General features: G+C 39.5%; 3 protein-coding genes across 3 annotated transcripts; 2 read left to right on the top strand and 1 right to left on the bottom strand.

Moving 5' to 3' along the window:
* Positions 1 to 821: 821 nt before the first annotated feature.
* dram1 (DNA-damage regulated autophagy modulator 1) lies at positions 822 to 7,309 on the top strand. The gene is made up of 7 exons (XM_038738733.1): positions 822 to 1,182; positions 1,616 to 1,683; positions 1,905 to 2,047; positions 2,138 to 2,315; positions 3,525 to 3,583; positions 5,506 to 5,598; positions 5,685 to 7,309. Exons 1-7 carry the CDS (start codon positions 1,052 to 1,054, stop codon positions 5,721 to 5,723), a joined length of 711 nt encoding a protein of 236 aa, XP_038594661.1. The 5' UTR covers positions 822 to 1,051; the 3' UTR covers positions 5,724 to 7,309.
* A 403-nt stretch (positions 7,310 to 7,712) lies between these two features.
* washc3 (WASH complex subunit 3) lies at positions 7,713 to 11,271 on the bottom strand. Its single transcript, XM_038738734.1, has 7 exons — positions 11,086 to 11,271; positions 10,624 to 10,722; positions 10,435 to 10,500; positions 10,196 to 10,333; positions 9,288 to 9,395; positions 9,133 to 9,197; positions 7,713 to 9,026 (listed from the first exon to the last, which is right to left on the bottom strand). Exons 1-7 carry the CDS (start codon positions 11,134 to 11,136, stop codon positions 8,924 to 8,926), a joined length of 630 nt encoding a protein of 209 aa, XP_038594662.1. The 5' UTR covers positions 11,137 to 11,271; the 3' UTR covers positions 7,713 to 8,923.
* A 920-nt stretch (positions 11,272 to 12,191) lies between these two features.
* Positions 12,192 to 18,205, top strand: LOC119918090 (zinc finger protein 16-like). The gene is made up of 9 exons (XM_038738621.1): positions 12,192 to 12,336; positions 12,859 to 13,061; positions 13,148 to 13,249; positions 13,323 to 13,418; positions 13,507 to 13,617; positions 13,699 to 13,816; positions 14,555 to 15,356; positions 16,167 to 16,225; positions 16,308 to 18,205. Exons 1-9 carry the CDS (start codon positions 12,231 to 12,233, stop codon positions 17,810 to 17,812), a joined length of 3,102 nt encoding a protein of 1,033 aa, XP_038594549.1. The 5' UTR covers positions 12,192 to 12,230; the 3' UTR covers positions 17,813 to 18,205.
* Positions 18,206 to 18,452: the final 247 nt, after the last annotated feature.

The following is an 18,452-nucleotide window of genomic DNA, read 5'->3' as shown; positions in this document are numbered from 1 at the left end:
TAAGTGAATTTTAAAAGTATTTTTTATATTTACTGTTAAGAAAGTTTATTCTATAGATAAATTTACATACTGTACATGCACATGAGTCATCAGACAGTGTTACAGTGAAAGAGAAACATTCTTTTTTTATATCACTACCTGTTTTTGAAGCATATCATATGGTGTGGCATCTATTTTTGCTTCTTTTGTCTTATTGTTACCTACCCCGGTAATGGGGTAGGTAGTAACAAGGGAACACAATGCATTTGACATCAACTCACGAGGTCTGTGATATTCTTGTAGAGGACTGAATTGGCGTCAGTTGTAGTGAACAAATGTGGGTACTTTGTATATAAGTTTGAGAACTCTAGCTACAAAATTTAGTGACTTATAGTTGCTGAAGCACAAAGTGTTAAGATACTAAATAATACTCCCCTATATTTCATTCTCATTTTTATCTTATTTTTACTATCATTATCAAGTGTTTTTATTTATTTATTTATTTTTGTACTTTTAGGGTAATTTTCTGCTTCTATTTTCAATCTATGTCTTTAAATGTGAAGCACTTGGTGCACGTACTTTCTTTATTGTAAAGCACGTTGAGCTGCATTTCTTTTATGAACACTTTATGACACTGAGAGGGGCCAATCTGCATAACTTTTTAAAGTGCATTTCTTTCCGATCAAAAATACTGTTTTGAGAGCAGGACCTTTACTTGTAAAAACTACTATTATACTGCTTGTTAATCTTACTTCAATGATAGATTTCCCCCAAAGAAAGAAACAAAGGAAGAGGGTGGTACGATTGGTTTTATTTGCGAAGGCCGGCCCACACGGTGTCGTTTCAGGGGAAGAGACCTACTGTATACTGTATTTCGGCTTATTGGCAAAGCCCAGGATCGTTATTTTTTACACACCATCATGTGATTGTCGGAAACTTCACCGCAGCTACAGCAGACTCAGCCCTGTTCCTGGACAAACATTTAAACTTGAATTTCCTATTGTATGGCACTGTTGCTCCGCTCGTACGTGTGAGCGCATCTTTTGGCAGTTTCGCGTAAAATCTCTCCAAGATGTTTTGGTTCATGCAAGGACTGTGCTTCCTACCAGCGTTTTTGGCCGTCTGGTCCTCATGCACTTTCATCGTTACCTACCTTATTGCACTCTTCAGACGAGATGTCGACCTAATCTTTCCATATATAAGGTAAGGTTTTTTTTTTCCTTCATAGGCTACATATATGTTATAGTTAGAGTTATTCACTGAATTGCAAATAGTCGTAGGTTATATTAGGTATAACAGATGCTTGTGGATATTTTATTGTAAGTGATTCAGCAAAAACAAAATCAGAAATAAGTTGTTCGACCCTGTCACAAGTTTGGTTTCGTTTTCTTGGCTGGAGGCTACCCATACTCCAGCTGCACGTAAACATCTGTTTGCGTTGCTTTATACCTCTTCTGTTCACTTCTCCGTTCATAGTTAGACTTTTATTTTAAGAAGACAGAAGCTAAAGTTTTAAATTTAACAAAATACAAACCTACACGGGCAGTAGTCCCAAATAACCCGGTGTTACGATTTACTATCAACACATGTCTGTAATGTTAGGGCTAAAATGCAGGTCCGTCTTTTCCCTTTTCAGTGACACAGGTGCAAACCCCCCAGAGAGCTGCATTTTTGGCCTGATGACATTCATTTCTGCATGCGCAGGTATTTTCACCCCCCTAAACATCTGCTGTGTCAGCTCTGTAAACCGACTCTTTAGGCAACTTGGGCTTTCCCAAGGGAGGAACAAAGATGTTAGTGACATTTCCCTTTTTTTAAGAAAATGAAAGCAGAATGATTTTGTTGGGAAAGCCAGATGGATTTTTATGAAAGAGTCATAAGTTCGCCAAACGTTGTGGTAAATGCACGATTTGACCTTTGCACAGGAATTGCCACCATATATGCCAGATACAAGTTTGTGGAGAAGCTGAGTGAGGAAACAAGGGTGGTGAGCCCATGTCTCAATAAATCTGCACTGGTGTCTGGGATGCTCGCATGTTTGGGCATGTGTATTGTTGCAACCTTCCAGGTATGTCTTTCACTGTGGTGCACGTTTTAATGACATGAATATAATTAAATGTTATAATTAATGGCATATTTTTCTACTTTCTGATTGCAGGAAACAACAGTGACAATAGCTCATGATGTGGGAGCTCTGCTGTTCTTTGTCACTGGTGTTTTGTACATAATACTCCAGGCCATTATATCACATCATGCCTATCCATTTGGGTCCTCCATGAGTGTGTGTCGAGCACGTTTTGCTATCGCCATAATTGCTACTTTGGGATTTTTCCCCAGTATCCTCTATCAGAAGTTTAATCTGTTAAAATATCAAAAATATGCCCATATGCTCTGGTTTCCTGCTGCTGATGTTAACATGCATGACATGTATTTAACCAGGAACTTTATGATTGCAACATTATTCTCTTGTTGATATTATCTGTAATTCAATTCAATTCAATATTATTTATATAGCGCCAAATCACAACAACAGTTATCTCATATCATTTTATGAAAGAGCAGGTCTAGACCGTACTCTGATATTATTTACAGAAACCCAACAATTCCCACCAAGAGCAAGCACTAGGAGACAGAGGCAAGGAAAAAACTTCCTTTTAAGAGGCAGAAACCTTAAGCAGAACCATGGCTGAGGGTGGGCGGCAATCTGCCTTGACCGGTTGGAGGTTAGGGAGAGAGAGAGAGAGAGAGAGATAGCCATAAAGAGGCAGAGAGGGGGGGGGGGGGGGGGGGGCAGCCTAAACAATACATACACAGAGGTACAGACAGTAAAGGTGATGTTGGTACAGACTGAATGATTAATGGTACAGATATGTATAGTAATGTTAGTTTATGATAATAATCGTAATGTTAATGATAATAATAACAACAGGACTACTAACAATAATTGTAGCAGAGGGTGTCGAGCAGGAACACGGGGGCAGCAGGTGAGTCGCAACCACAGATCCAGACTCCACAGCTCCAGAGCCAGAAACACCTGCAGGAAGTGATAGAAGGAGAGAGGAGAGGGACGAGAAAGCATAAGACTATGGGAAAGGGAAGAAGTCAAGTTAGTAACATGCATTAATGGGATGAGGTTGCATACAGAGGGAGAGAAAGAAGAGGAGAGAGGAGATCAGTGCATCATGGGAAGTCCCCCGGCAGTCTAGGCCTATAGCAGCATAACTAAGTGATGGTTCAGGACTCACCAGGGTAGTAAGGTACTATGAGCTCTTTAAGATAAGATGGTGCCTGACCATTAAGAGCTTTGCAGGTGAGATGCAGGATTTTAAATTCTATTCTGGATTTTACAGAAAGCCAGTGCAGAGAAGCTAAGACAGGAGAAGTATGATCACTTTTCCTGGTTTCTGTCAGAACACGTGCTGCAGCATTTTGGATCAGCTGAAGAGTCTTTAGTGTTACTTCCAGTAAATGCACATTATGCTATATTCCTGTCACATTTAGTGCCATCCATTGTTAAATGTCATTTTCCTTAATGAATAATTCAGCTGTCATCTGTGCCTTCTTTGTGAAACAAACTGAGCTGCACAGAGACACGCAAGACAAGGTAAGCTGCAGTTTTTCACTGTCATATGCATCAGTTTAAAGCTGAAACGATAAGTCGATTAGACAATAGGCAGAGAAATAATCAGCAACTTTTTGATGACTGATTAATCACTTGTCGTTTTTTCAAGCAAAATTGCTAAACATTCCTTAGTTCCAGTCACTTCATTGTTAGTAGTCGCTGCTGCATTTCTGTCTTATGTCTGTGATTCCCAACCAGGGATACTGGTAGCCCATGCGGGGTACATGGTAACATTGTGGAGTAGCTCAACTAATATGACAAAATTATGATTTGATCAAAGAAACATAAACATCCAAAATAGCATTACAAATTGGTGTAATGCTGATCTTAATTGTAAATGTAGCAACACATAACCGGTAAGCTAACAGCTATGATAGGCTGACTGCACAGTACACACCTCCCACCAACCCAGTTGTAACACCTTAGAGCTGTGGGAGCGTCTTGAAAGTATTTAGCAAGCTAGTAGAGAAGTTGAAATAGTTAGCTAAAAGCTGGAGTGCGAGACTGTTACATGTAAATGAATGTCCATTACATTCAAGCCCTTGCCAAACGAGTTCACACAATGCGAGGTAAATTTACATTTACTCATTTGGCAGACGCTTTTATCCAAAGCGACTTACATTTGAGGAACAACATACAAGCATCAACAGAGCATCAAATACAGCACGAGATCTACAACTGACAATGCATACTAGTACGAGCAGCAATACATACTAGTAAGAGCTAATAGCACATATCGCATCAATGGGGCAATACCTCGGAAAAGAAGTAAGATTTAACAAAAAAGTGCAATCAATACAAGATAATTGTAAGGGGATAGAAGAAGAAGGAAGTGCATATTAGATGTTAGGAGTTATAAGAGAAAGTGTTCTAGGACGAGATGAGTTTTCAAGAGCTTCTTGAAGTTAGAGAGGGGCACCCCTGCTCTGATGGTATGTGGTAGCTTGTTCCACCATCGTGGTGTCACAGATGAGAACAGCCGGGACTGAGATTGCTTTGTTTGAAGCGATGGCAGAGCCAGGCGGCGTTCGTTGGAGGAGCGTAGTGGCCGAGAGGGAACGTAAACTTGTATTATGGAGTTTAGGTAGATGGGTGCAGACCCAGTAGTAGCTCTGTATGCAAGCATTAGAAACTTGAATCTGATTCGGGAGGCCATGTGTAGCCAGTGGAAGTCACACAGCAATGGAGTGACATGCGTGCTTTCGGGCTGATCAAAAACCAGACGCGCTGCTGCGTTCTGAACCATTTGTAAGGGTTTCACCACACAAGCTGGAAGATCAACTAGGAGGGTATTGCAATAGTCGAGGTGAGAGATAACCATGGCCTGTACCAGAAGCTGGGTGGCATACTGAGTGAGGTAGGGCCTGATTTTTCTGATGTTGTATAGACCAAACCAGCACAACCGAGAGACAGTAGCAACATGGTCTGAAAAGGAAAGCTGGTCATCAATCATCAATCACACCCAAGGTTCTCACCACCCTGGTTGGAGTGATGGTTGAGGAGTAGTTTGATGTCATGGTGAATAGATTGCTCTCTCTTCGAGTTCGTAGTATACCAGAGTTTTTGTTTGTTTGAGTTTTGTCTGTGGTGTTCCTGCGCTGGCGAACCTATAGTGATGTGTTTTATGCCAACCAGCAATGATCAGTTTGCCAGACCTGAAGGGGGGAGCGACGTCAGCCACAGCAGCAACTCAGTAAGGCAGAGCTCGTACATCATAAACGCAACAGGGTTGTGTAATTAGGCATACTGGCACTGTCAGAATGATGAGACAAAAGTTCTGCACTGCAGGTTTAAAGTATAAACAGCTGAAATGCTTGAGCCTATCTGACAGGGATGTGGGGAGACGTGAGAAAAAAAGGATAGTGAGTAGTACTGACACTGCAGCATCTGTGTCCCTCTTTCAGGACTATCCCTTCCAATTAGCCAGCGCTGTGTGCGAGTGGATTGTTTCCTTCAGCTTCATCTGCTTCTTCCTCACATACATTGAAGATTTCAAAGTAAGTATCTCACCATCAAACAGAAACTCTTTTTCTATTTATGGCTGGAAGGGATTCTAATTTTTCTCCCTTTTCATTTCCCACAGCTGTTTACCTTAAGAGTGAAAACAGAGTATGAGGAGTAGTCATGAACTGCAACTTCCAGCAAACGTTTGTATGAATATTAGTAGTTTAAAAATGTGCTGCATTTATTTTTGTAAACCTTTTATGCTGATATATTTTTTTATTTTACACTGCACAGCTTTTCTACAATTTTATACCACCTGACTGAATTTGTAGGTAGAAAACATCAGGCACCTTTTTACATTGTTATTTATACATTTTGGACAACTGGTGTGAAGTTATAGAGGAGAAAACTGACCACTGCCTGTATCTTTATACTTTTTATACAATCTAAAATAATTTACAAGTGTACTTATTACTGCCTGTGTTCACTCAAATGTCACTTTGCACTTTGCTCTTGAGACACCAGCACGGCACATCCTGTCAGACCTGTGACTACTATTAAGAGAAGTTCATCACACAGTGAACACATGATTGCTACACGTGGTTAAATGACAATTTCACTCAAACTCATAGCAAGTTTGTCTCTGGGTACATGGCGGTTTAGTCAGTAGGCTTACTGATGTTTTGAAAGAAAATGGTGAAGCAGAGTTATCTCACTGATACTGTATGTAGGACTTCAAATGGGACTATTATTCAAATGCTGCCAGTTCCTTAACCTACGTTTTTATTTAAATTTTGAGCCTGTTGTGTTTTCTTTGTGTTGACTGAATGAACTCATGAATTTGTTTGCTAAGTACAGCTGCCAAATTGAATTGCTGTAATAAAATAAACAGGAATTGAGGATGATTAGAATTAAAGACATTCTCTGTTCGCTTTCAGGCAGATAAATAAAGCCTTTATTCTCTGTGGTTCCCGACTTTTTGGCCTATGACCCGTCCAAACAAAATAAATGTCTACTTGCAGCCCCTAGTCAAAGATTAGTGTGGACAGCAGGTCAACCAAAGTGACTTTTCCATCACAAATGGTTTAATTTGCAGGATTTTCAGGGGCCTGAAGAGGCAAGTATTTCCAGCATTTTGTGCAAATTTAGTAACTTGAGAAAAGTCTGAATTATCTTGTGAAGGAGAAATATAATTTGTTTTTCAGATTGTCAAGCCCCAGGTTGGGAACTGTTCCTTAAGGGCATACTACCAATACTGTAGCTATTTTGATATGCAGATATTTTGCAATGGTATGGGTGAGTAACATCACTGGGGACACTAGAAATTACTTGACGCATGGGAGAGTAAATAAATACTGTCAGACTGCTTGAGATGTTTTTAATTACCATTTTACATGCTGAGAAAAGTGGTCAGACTTTTGTGTCATAGTGTTTGCCCAATTAAAGATACATTTAAGTATCAGCCGATATATTCAATGGTCAGCACATTAAAGAGTATTCCTTTTTAGATCTCTAGGTATATATTTGGTGATTAGTAGATGGGACTAATTCACTTACTAAGGAAAAATCCTGTGCTGTAATGTGTAAGTAGACAGAATGGAGGTCACATGAACATACCTTATTAACCTGTTCACTACATATACTGTATTTACTAGGAAAATTATTATTTGTATTGGTACGGTTTTGCTTATAACATAATGTGTTGTACAGATTATGATGCACTGCTGAGCTTAAAAATAAAGGTATACTTTTTTTTAAAGCAAACTATTTGAATGTTTATTACACATCTTAAACTTTTGTTTTTCTTTGCCACACAATTATGTCATTATAGTGTAATGTCCATTCATAGAAACCCTATGAATATGACATTTTCTTTTGTGTTAAAGCATTCTTGACCCTGGAATTCACTATAGTAGTCACAAGTCCTGGTGAATCTAATGATAAAGAGTTTAACTACAACCAACATGGTCTCACAAAAACATTACATTTTCCTGACAGTTCTCACTGATTTACATACTGATTATTTGTTAACTGTTCATTTCAGCAGAATGTTTCTGTGCAAAACACCGTTATTCCAGGCAAAACATCTACAAATCCAACCTACGAGTACGAGACATGACAATTGAAAAAAGATAGCTATGCAAGTACCCAAAGCAGAGCCAGGCAATACATTTCTTAAAATTTTTTATTGTCTTTCACTGGTGACATATAGGCTACTAGAGTTTTTTTTCTGTATGGTAAATCAAGACACATGCAGCAGCTTTGGAAAATATTCTGATTAAATTTGCAATAATCTCTAAAAACAAGTCTATGACACTATTGTTTGTAAATTGATGGCCAAAAATGAAATATAATCCATCTTATAAAGTCCAATAAAGTGTGCAAAAAGCCAAGGGGTCTGAATACTTTCCACAGACACTGGAATTGAGTCTTAAATTAACAATAAAAAGCAACAGAGGCATAACACATGGTGTACTGTAGTTTTTGTTCCTCCAGCACAGCCACCTGTTACTACTGGTGAAGTACCCTCTCTCTGTGTAGTGGTTAACAAGGTAAAGCATGCTGCTCCTCAACTGCGACTCCTTTACAATAGTCTGTGATGTGAAGACTCCACTTTATAACTTCTGTTTTGATACTGTTGTCAACATATTGAAAATCCCATTCAAATAACAAAGAAAATAAATAAAAAAATTAAGAAATACAGAAAAAAAACAGCATGTGAAAGGCCAACAAGTCAAAATATTCCTGGAACTATTTTATCGAAATACTTCCTGAATGACAGCTGACTTTCAGGCTGGAACATCACATGCTGAAAGACATGTGATGTTCCTTCCCATCAAACTGATGTTGTGATATACAGGAAATCAATACTTATTATTACTTTCTCCCTGCCCTTAACACACAAATTACAAAATATGCATTAAACATTCAAAATATTTAACCCTGTAACAAGAGGCACAACTTTCACCTGATGAGTGTTACCTCTTAAAGGCATTAGACTGCGATATTAGTGTGACAACCAAACAAGATCAATAACTTCTACAGTATATAATTAATTTATGCTTCTGCCATGTTCTGACTACTGCTAACATAATCAACAGAGAAAATCATTTGTCAAAAACGTTAAATGTATCAAAATAAGGAGCTCACTGACCGACCATAAGCAAGCTGTTTCAGCTCTTTTCCACTGAAATTACAATCTCTCAGGTTGGATTCTCCTGTTTCAGGCACTTACATTTGCACTCTCTCGCCAGTACCACCCTTTCACAGGCACAATGCAACCAACTTCTCTTTCTGAGTGCAGACCCACAGAAGCTCAGAATAGCGATGGATGGCGTTTACAGGAAGCTATGAGGTGGTGGGGACAGAGAACAGATGTCAGTCACTGAAAGATGACTCGCTGTCAGAGCTGGTGGCGGCAGCATCATCTTGATCCTCTGTGCTCCTCGTTCCTCCATCGGGCACGGGGGCATCCGGTGTGCTGTCATCAGCAGGGAAGGAAATGTTATGGGTCAGTTTCATAATATATCCACATGAATGCAAAGAGATTAGTATATGATTATCACCAATAACTGTAAAACACTCACTCAAGCAAGTTAGGATCCAAACCCTCCAAGACCATTTTATTCCTTATAGCCATAACTGGAACTCCCTGTGATGAATAAAACATGTACTGAGATACAGAACACACAGATTATTATTTTATTCCCTATGGTCCATAAGCAGGTGACTGGTGACTTACCACTTGAACCATTTTCAGGTATCGAGCATAACGTGGGTCCTTGGCCACTGTCATGACATTCTCTGCTGCTGCTTCTGCTTTTTGCGTCGTTGCAGGCTCTGGTGCTGCCTGAGCGGGTTGCAGTGTGAAATATAGTAGGTTTAAGACTTGCAGAGTTTGTGAGAATTTCATAATCTGGTGTTTCTATAATGCCTGTGTTTGTCTTTGCCAACTTGTATGCTGCATTAGAGTAATAGTTGCTTATTCACTTCCTTGCTGAGAGTTTGATGAGAAGATCTGTCTGTACGCTAAATATGAAGCTACAGCCAGAAGTCTGTGAGCTTAGCTTATCATAAAGAAGGGAAACAGTAAGAAACACCTAGCCTGGCTCCCTCCAGTGCTCAAAAATCTCCCTACCACCATCTCTTAAGCTCACTACTTAGCCATGTGTCTCACTTGTTTTATCTGTACATAAACATAAGTGACCAGTTGTGGTTTGACAGGGAGTTGCCAAGTTGAGTTGTACTTAAACAAACCAGATACAGCATGTAAATTAGTGAGGTTTAGAGGTGCCGGTAGGTGGATTTTGTCGCTTTTGCACAGAGCTAAACCAACCATTTCCCCTTTGTTTCCAGTCTTCACGCTAAAGTTAACCATTTCCTGCCTTTAGCTTTGTACTTAGCACATAGATACGAGAGTGGTATCAATTTTCTCATCTAAGTCTCGGCAAGAGAACAAAACATTTCCAAAATCTTAAACTGTTCCTTTAAGTGCAATGTTCACATCTGGCAGACTTTTTATAAGCAGTGCAAAAAGAGCAGGCAAGTGCATGTTCATAAAACACATAGTCCTGGATTTGGACTGTTGTTCTGCTTTAGTGTGGTTGAAAAATAATACATGCTTGTTTGTGTGCATGTGAGTGCATTTACCACTGGGGGAGGCAGGGTCTCTGCTGGTGGAGTATCTGTCTGGCTCTGACTGGCCGTAGAGGGTCCATTCGCCTGAGCAGGTTGCCGCTGACTGAGTGCATCTATTGTGACATCCTCCAGCCCGGGAATGGAGGACAGCTGCTCAGAGCATTACAATATTTGACATATTATCAGTGCATATGGACATGACATGTGTCAGAAACTGCACACAGAATACGTGGAGAGGCTCAAGAACTCACCTTAGCTTCCAAAATGCACAAGGTTGTTTCGATCTGCTGTATGCGAAGAGATATGTTTGCAAGTTTCTGTGGGAGAGACGTTTGACAGTTCAGGGTATGATCTAAGTGTTAAAGACGTAGCTTGTGTGAACTAACCACCAGGTCAGCAGAAGCAAGTTAAAAGTAAAGAGAACAAGAAGATGCACTTACCTCTTCACAAACTGTGGAAAAACGGTTCAGGAACCGGACTGTGTGCACAACAAACTGATTGAGATAGGCAACAACTCTTCTCTGTTGAATAGCAGGCACCTGAAGGAAACACAGATAAAGCTATTTTAAGGCGGAACCCCAGGGTTGTACTGCATTAAGGAAATTAAGTCATTCTCGCTATCCCCATAGAGAAATCCCCAAATACAGTAAATGGGGAACTTTTAACGTTATACCCTTCAGGAAACGGTGTTTGACGGTGGTGTTTGCTATTAATAATGAACTGTCGGCTGCTTTATTTAAAGCTAAATACATTTTTAGTAAGCTAAACTCACTATTACTGATTTGCTAGGTGACAACTGTCTGGCAGCAGTGTTTTGGCCTGCTTCTTCTCAGTTCCTCAATATGTAGCTTAACGTTAGTCAGCTAACGTTAATGTTTGCTAAGATAGATAACGTTACCAACCTTAGTAAGATCAACACCAGAACCCACAATCGGCAGCCCGTCCTCGTCCATGTTGGACTTTTAAACGTCCTGCAGATTACAGTGCAGTTTCAGTTCTTATAGCAAGAATTTTCACTGCAAAAAGACATAAAGTGGTAAGGATATTTGCTGTGAAACGTTTCATGTGACTTGAGATAGCGTCGTAACGTCCGGTAGAATCAGCCAATGGGATTTGTAGCTTGAGCTTTTATTTTGACATCCTTTCTGTGGAAAACAACAACATCCGGTTATGTCTTGTAGCTGAATCTATGAGCTGAATGTGTATTTTGCATTACAGAAACAACTGAACATCAGATGTTCTCTTGTACTATATCTAAATTATTTGGGAAGGATTTTTACAATAAAAGTAGTGTTGAATTAAGTTTTATAATAGAGGACAGAAAGTTATTTATACGATAAATAAATATTTTTTACACAAATGTAATTTTTTTTAAAAACATTCTACATTTCACTGCATTTCTGAAAGAGCTGTCTCTTTATTTGGACTTATTGAGGGTAATTAAGATCTACTCACAATTTTAAAAACTCATAATTTAACAAAAGAAGTTTTGGAAGGATATTAATACTTTTCTAACATCCACAATTTGTCACTTTTTCCGGTAGAGGGCCAAATGTGTTGTTCGGTCTTCTCTGTAGGTAAAATAAAAAACTATAAATCTATTATTGCTGGTAAGTGTCAAATCCTAAAGCACCTGTGTGTCAGAGTATCATTGTTGATATAACTTTAAGAATAAGAACTTGACACTATATTGTTGTATAACAAAAACATTTAGTAAAGTTCCACTCAGCAAAGACCGTGTGATTCGGTTAAAAACCCTGGAAAAAGCTGGTAGTGGCCCTTAAATTGTGATTGGGTTTAATTTGTTTGAATCATATATATATATATATATATATAACTATATATAGTAATGTTAGTGTAAGAAATCAATTAAAAATTACCCCATCTAGGTGAACTGTATATGTTTGTAAAACTAATAAATTAAAAACTGATTTATTAATGCATTATAAATTAAGATAATTCACAGCTGAGTTATAAGACCTTTATTTTGAAAAAAGGAAACGTAAGAGACGAGTTGAGGAAACGGGCGTTTGCGTGCTAACAGCGCATGTTAGCCAAAAAAATTAAACATCATTATTTTACATATATTTCTCAACGCTATAGGAGACATATTGCACTAATGGAGGTTAATGGTTCAACAGAGAAAATAAACGGTATGTAATTAATAATGTGCTCCCGCTGTACTTTAAAGCAGGCTATGTTTATGTTAGTCAGCTAGTTAGCGGGCCCCGTCTATTTAAAGGAATATAACAATTATCAGCAGTTAGACCGGTGCTGTTGCATTAGAAATTAACTTGTTATATTGAGATCTCAAACAATAACATCAAGAAATGCAGTTAGTTGTCCCGAGATCTAAATTACAGCGGCAGATACATTAACAGGTTTTAAGTTTTAAGCTGGCAATAAATAGGTTTGTCCAGCAATTATACTGGTTCATGGACTTGGGCAGGTTTTATTAGTTTACATAAAAGAAAAGAAAATACAGATTCATCAGTAATTTTGCTATTTCTTTGATTTAGCAAAGCATTACCTCTATTATATTTCCACTGTGAAAGAGATTATTTTTTAATGGTTTTAGTTAAATTTGTGTTGTTGAGTTTATTTGCAAGTCTTTACTTGAAAGCTCAATAATGCCCTCCACTGAGCATCTCTCACATTACACGTTTGGGTTTCAGACCCAAGCCTACCTCTTACATCTCTTCGCCTCCTGGTGCCCCCATTGCAGCTTCTGTCGGCTGCTATGTGGCAGCTGGCGAAGCAGAAAGATGTGATGAATTATGAGAAGCTCCAGGAGTTTGTGTTCATGGTGACAGAAGCCGTCCCTGGGCTGATCACCCACAGACAGAGAGCCCAGCTCATTCTGGGTCTAAGAGCAAGGGTGAGCAGAAATATTTTATTATATCGTGTGGGTATGTGATTAATTTGCTTTAATAATTTTGCCATAACAATTTGTTGATATTTCAGTTGATTCTGGAGCTTTGCAAAGGCTCAGCTCGGGGTTCTGTTGATTCTCAAGTTATCCAGAGCTATTTGGACAAACTCCCTATAACCTCTGCAAACACAAATGTAAGTTCAACAAATGCATTTTTAAAAACAAATAATCATGACCCTTAAATGACGTGAATCCTGTCTGTGGCAGTACAGGGATGCAGAGGTGAAAACAACAGAGTCCACATTCATTGCACTTGTGCAGAGCCTGCTGAAAGATCCAGTTGAGAGAGCATATTTCTTCCAGGTGAGACAGATTATAATACTTCATTGTTTAGCTTGATAATACTCTAAATAAATCCTATAGTAATTAGAAATATAATTATCTCTTGCAGGAGGTTTTTCCAGTGGAATATGGGCCACAATATGATGCTGCTCTGCATGTGTTATTGTGGGAGCTGCTCTCAAAACTGGAAAAGCTGCTTCCAGTACCCGATTTAAAACAGGTATTCAGTCCGTCCATCTACATTGTCTCGGGTTGTTATTCTGCAGCAAAACATGTGCCAAACTTAAACCTGTGATTACAGACTGCAGCCTGGCTCGGCTCTGCTCCTCCTGTGCTGGAAGAATGTGTTCAGTCCTCAACTGAAGAGCTGAGCTTAATCTTTCAGCACTACAGAAGTTCAGGAGTACTGAAAATGCCATGTGAGTAAATCTGGAATGATTAGTTGATCAACAGAAAATTGTTGCAGTCAATTTAAGTCAAAATGCCAGACAGGCTCTGGTTCAAGCTTCTTAAATTTAAGGACTTTTCTCTTTGTTTTATTATTAGGCCTGGGTAAAAAACAGATTTTCAGTCTTAAACATTCAAGATTGTTTCTTACATCTGTGCTTTTTCTTAGTGAATATGTGTAAATTTTCACAAAAAGCTGTGCACTAGGTTACTTGTTATACATTTCATATTTTTATAGACATGGCTACCTGTTTAGGGAAATATTTTTTTTACAATTTCACTTTTTAAATGGAACATAAAGCTGGTTTATATTCAAAAGAACACGGGAGTTGCTGTGTGGAATAAAAAGATATTTGAGTTTTCAAAATAAATCCTGAGAAGGCGTTTATATTTATGCAATATTGATACTATCTGATGCAACTGAATCCTCAATCGAATTAAATCAGGAGTTTCTTAATCAGAATATAATCACATTTGGAGATCAGTACCAATATCCCGCCCTAAATATCATTGTAATCTAAACCCTTCGGGTTTTAGACTGCTGGTCTGACAAAACAAACTATTTGAATTTCACCTGGAAAAAATGTCACAAGGACCCTAAACAATTAGAAGATTAATTGATAAAAGTAGTCTTTAGTTACAGCACTACATGCAAGTGCCTTAAAAGTTTCGTTTTTCAAACAGTGATTCCTTGTTTTCTTTTTTTATAGATGGCCCTTCATCCACTATTGGTAACTGCATCATGTCTGCTTTATCCATTCCTCCCTCGCAAAAGACAAACCTCTCTGTCGGACTGGAATCAATCCACAGCTATGCTAATATACTGAACCCAGTCACTTTTGTTGGAACGGACCAATACAGCGTCGTGGCCGTCTACACCGAAGTGGAAGTTGGAGAGCCTGAAGTGGGTGAAGAAATAATCGAGTCAGGCGAAGTGCAAGTTCAAACCGATTTCTACGAAGAAGAGATAGTGGCTGTAAGTGCAGATAACACCGGTGATGAGGAGGCTACCAGCTTGAGGGCAGAAGAAACAAGTGAAGCTGTGGATGTCGCTAAAGCTCTGGAGACTCTGACGAAAACTTTTGCACTAAGGAAGGAGAGCCTTGGTCAAGACGTAGTGACAGGAAAGAGTAACGATTCATCTCTTCATGATGACCTTGCTTCAGAAAATGCACCAGATGAAGAAAATGCACATGACGGACGTGATACAAGGGACCAAACTGAAGAGAACAGAGAAAACGTTGTTGAAGAGGTGAAGGAGGATTTCCAAACTGGGGATATAGAGAGCAATATGAGCTCTTGTACAGACTTGAAAGATAACAACAAATCATTTTATGTCCATGAAGAAATGACAGATGTCTCCAGTGAAGCTGTGATATCTGAAACACAACAGTCTCCTTGTTCAGCTAATGTGCGCAGATCCACTCGTCTACAACGGAAAACGTCACCCAGTCAGCAGGAGACGTGGAGAATCAAGAGGTCATCCAAGGAAACAAGCGAAGAACCAAAAACGTACATAAACCATTTGTACTGTAATACTAGAATTGCTTCCTCTTTTAAGATAGTATTCTTTTTAAAGTAAATCGACACCACCAATTGAACCCGTCTTGTTTCTTTTCTTTTTCTTTGTATAGAAAGTTATACAACTATTATGAATATTTTACATTTTAGGACATATACTTTTTTGTTTTCTTGCCAAAAATTAGATGAGAAGGTCAGTACAACTCTCTGTGTTAAGGTGCAGCTAGCAGCTAGTTAGCTTAGCTTCAAAAAACAAAATGGCTGAATTGCTAAAAGAAATGGAAAAAATTTCTAGCCAAACCAAAGTGTGTAAACATCTGCCGGCCAAGAAGTTGTCTGACATATAAGCCCCATAAAAATATTTGTTGTTTTTACACTTGAAACAACACATATGTGAAATGTACATAAAGTGTAAATTACTCAGGCTAGCTGTTTCCCCCTGATTCCAGTCTTTGTGCTAAGCTAAGCTAACCAGCTGCAGGCTCTAGCTTCATATTTATTGTAGAGATATGAGAGTGGTGTCAATCTTTCCATCTAACTCTCAGCAAGAAGGCAAATACGCATATTTACCAAAATTTCGAACAATTTCTTTATTCGATTTTTTTTACTTTAAAATGATTATATCAAATATCTAACGCTTCCTATTACACTTACTTCAGATAAAGTAGCATACGCCTATAGGGAATTCATTTCCTAACACTTTACATACCATTTCCCAAAACACAATTATTATCCAAACATGTCAAAAGCAAAAAAAATATGAGTTATCCACATTTAAATGTTCTTTTGTTATTTCACCAGGAGTGGAGCTGATGTATCATTGGCCCCCTCGGTTATAGCCATCAAAGGAATCAACAAAGGTAATATTTTGAATCATCTTGGAATAAAATCTTTTTTAAATAATATCCACATATTTTACGCACACCTTTTATTTATTTGCAGGTGATTCGGATGAGATGACATCTATCATCTTCACATGCTCACAGTGTCCCTTCCACATCTCAGATGAAAACAGCCCTCCTCACTTCCACATGCAGAGCGTTCGCACTGAGGTGTACAGGACTCTCGAAAGAGCCAAGTTTACACCGTGTCCTTCCAGCACGGATGAAATTTTTACATCCATTAAACTCTTCCCCAAAGGAAACACCGAGCAGAGCAAAACCGAACAGCCTGACAGTCAAAGCAAAGTAAATGTGCCTCAGTCCCAAAGCAGACAGAAGGCCCACACATGCGAAACATGCGGTAAGACGTTCACTCGGACATCAGACGTCAGGAGACACCAGCTCACTCACACCGGAGAGAGACCATTTCATTGCTCGCAGTGTGACCGAACTTTCCAGCACTCGTGGGATCTGGCCAAACATGAGAGCAAACATCATGGCGCAGCCATTTCTTTCTCCTGCCAGCTGTGTAGGAGCTCCTTCGCTAACCTCCGCGCGCTCACCGTCCACCACAAGAAGTCTCACTCGCAGGAGAGGCAGCTTCCTCAGATCTGCTCCATCTGCAGCCAGAGCTTCCCAACTTCCTCTGAGCTGCTCGAGCACAGGAAGTCCCATGTCACCAGTAAACGCTACATCTGCCAGCAGTGCGGCGACGGCTTCGACTCCCTGCTCGCGCGCTCCCAGCACCGGCAGATGCATCAAGTGAAGCATCAGTTTAAGTGTCCACACTGTGAGAAGACATACACTCGGAGATCTGATGTGAAGAGGCATCTATCAACCCACACTGGAGACCGACCTTACCAGTGTGACCAGTGCAGCAAGCGCTTCTCGCTCCGCTTTATGCTCATGAAACATCTCCGTGTTCACACAGGCGAGCGGCCTTTCCAGTGCTCCCACTGCCCCAAGAGGTTCACCCTGGTGTCTGTTCTGGCCAGACACGAGAGGATGCACACTGGGGAGAAACCGTTCCTCTGCTCTCAGTGCGGGAAGGGCTTTTTGTCGCAGGGAGAGCTTTCAAAACATCACAGGTCGCACGTGGATGACAGGCCCTACTCTTGCCCTCAGTGTGACAAACGTTTCAAGAGCAAGAAAACCCAGCAGGAACACATCGTCTCCCACACCGGCGCCCGCCCGTACCCCTGTACCTACTGCGGGAAGGGCTTCACCAAACCGTACGCGCTGACCAGGCACAATCTCATTCACACAGGAGAAAGACCATTCCCCTGCGGACACTGCGAGAAGACGTTCCTCACCCTCAGCGAGGCTCAGCTGCACCAGCGCATTCACACGGGGGAGAGGCCGTATCCCTGCAGCATCTGCGAGCTCAAGTTCAAGAGCTCATCGGAGCTAGCGCGACACAAGCGCAGCCATTCAGGGTTGAAGCCACTGAAGCCGTACTGTGAGCAGTGCATGAAGACGTTCACATCCAAGGCCAAGCTGAAGAAACACATGGAGACACACAGGGACGAGGGAGAAGCAGCACAGCCTGAGGAATCACAAAGTTAAATGAATAACAGAGACTATCTCAGTGGTTAGGTTAACGGAATTGTGAAAAAGAAATGTAAAATGTTTCAGGATGCTTGAGTTTACATGTTTTGATTTATCACAAATTCACAAGTTCTGATTAGGAGAGAATATTTGGAAAAAAGGAAATCATGTTTGGTAGTGTTGCTCCCTTCATCTGTTTAAGTAAATGTAAAAAACTGATTTTTAAATTCGTTAAACATAAATCATTTTGACATATCAGTGTTTTTAGATGTGCAGCTTTACTCTCTCATCTCCACTTTCCTTTAAAGTTTGCAACAGGGAAAGCAAAAATGTTTAAATCATCATATAAAGTAGTTTGAAGTCGAAATCACAGGTGAACAAAATTGTCCATTAAATTAATTTTTCACTCCATATATTGTCAGTTTCTTTCTCCATACTATAGTATTGTGTGTCAGTGGGGTGCACAGACAGTTTTAGCTTTGTATTAAAACAAATAAAGAGATTTAGATTAGATTTAGATTTAACATTTTACTTTTTATTTTACTTTTATAAACATATTGTTGACAATTGCATATAACATGTCGTTTTACATGAATTTCTGTCTCAAATGTGAGAAAATGTAGCTAAATGTGAGGAAAGTGAGCTAAATAATCAAAAT

Source organism: Micropterus salmoides, unplaced genomic scaffold (genome assembly GCF_014851395.1).
Source record: "Micropterus salmoides isolate LMB-PRFRI ecotype aquatic unplaced genomic scaffold, ASM1485139v1 Ms_hic_scaffold_23, whole genome shotgun sequence".
Lineage (NCBI taxonomy): Eukaryota > Metazoa > Chordata > Actinopteri > Centrarchiformes > Centrarchidae > Micropterus > Micropterus salmoides.
The sequence above is the reverse complement of the archived record's forward strand: the minus strand, read 5'-3'. Positions and strand labels throughout refer to the sequence as shown.

Bases quoted from the DNA above. Each gene is read 5' to 3' on its own strand.
- dram1 (XM_038738733.1), top strand. From the start codon at position 1,052: ATGTTTTGGTTCATGCAAGGACTGTGCTTCCTACCAGCGTTTTTGGCC. The intron at 1,684-1,904 runs GTATTTTCACCC...ACCTTTGCACAG, and splicing joins ATTCATTTCTGCATGCGCAG to GAATTGCCACCATATATGCC. The intron at 2,316-3,524 runs GTATCCTCTATC...TGAATAATTCAG, and splicing joins TACTTTGGGATTTTTCCCCA to CTGTCATCTGTGCCTTCTTT.
- washc3 (XM_038738734.1), bottom strand. From the start codon at position 11,136: ATGGACGAGGACGGGCTGCCGATTGTGGGTTCTGGTGTTGATCTTACT. The intron at 10,723-11,085 runs GTTGGTAACGTT...TGTTTCCTTCAG, and splicing joins CTGGTGTTGATCTTACTAAG to GTGCCTGCTATTCAACAGAG. The intron at 10,501-10,623 runs GTAAGTGCATCT...TCTCTCCCACAG, and splicing joins TTTCCACAGTTTGTGAAGAG to AAACTTGCAAACATATCTCT.
- LOC119918090 (XM_038738621.1), top strand. From the start codon at position 12,231: ATGTTAGCCAAAAAAATTAAACATCATTATTTTACATATATTTCTCAA. The intron at 13,419-13,506 runs GTGAGACAGATT...TATCTCTTGCAG, and splicing joins AGAGAGCATATTTCTTCCAG to GAGGTTTTTCCAGTGGAATA. The intron at 13,817-14,554 runs GTGAGTAAATCT...CTTTTTTTATAG, and splicing joins AGGAGTACTGAAAATGCCAT to ATGGCCCTTCATCCACTATT.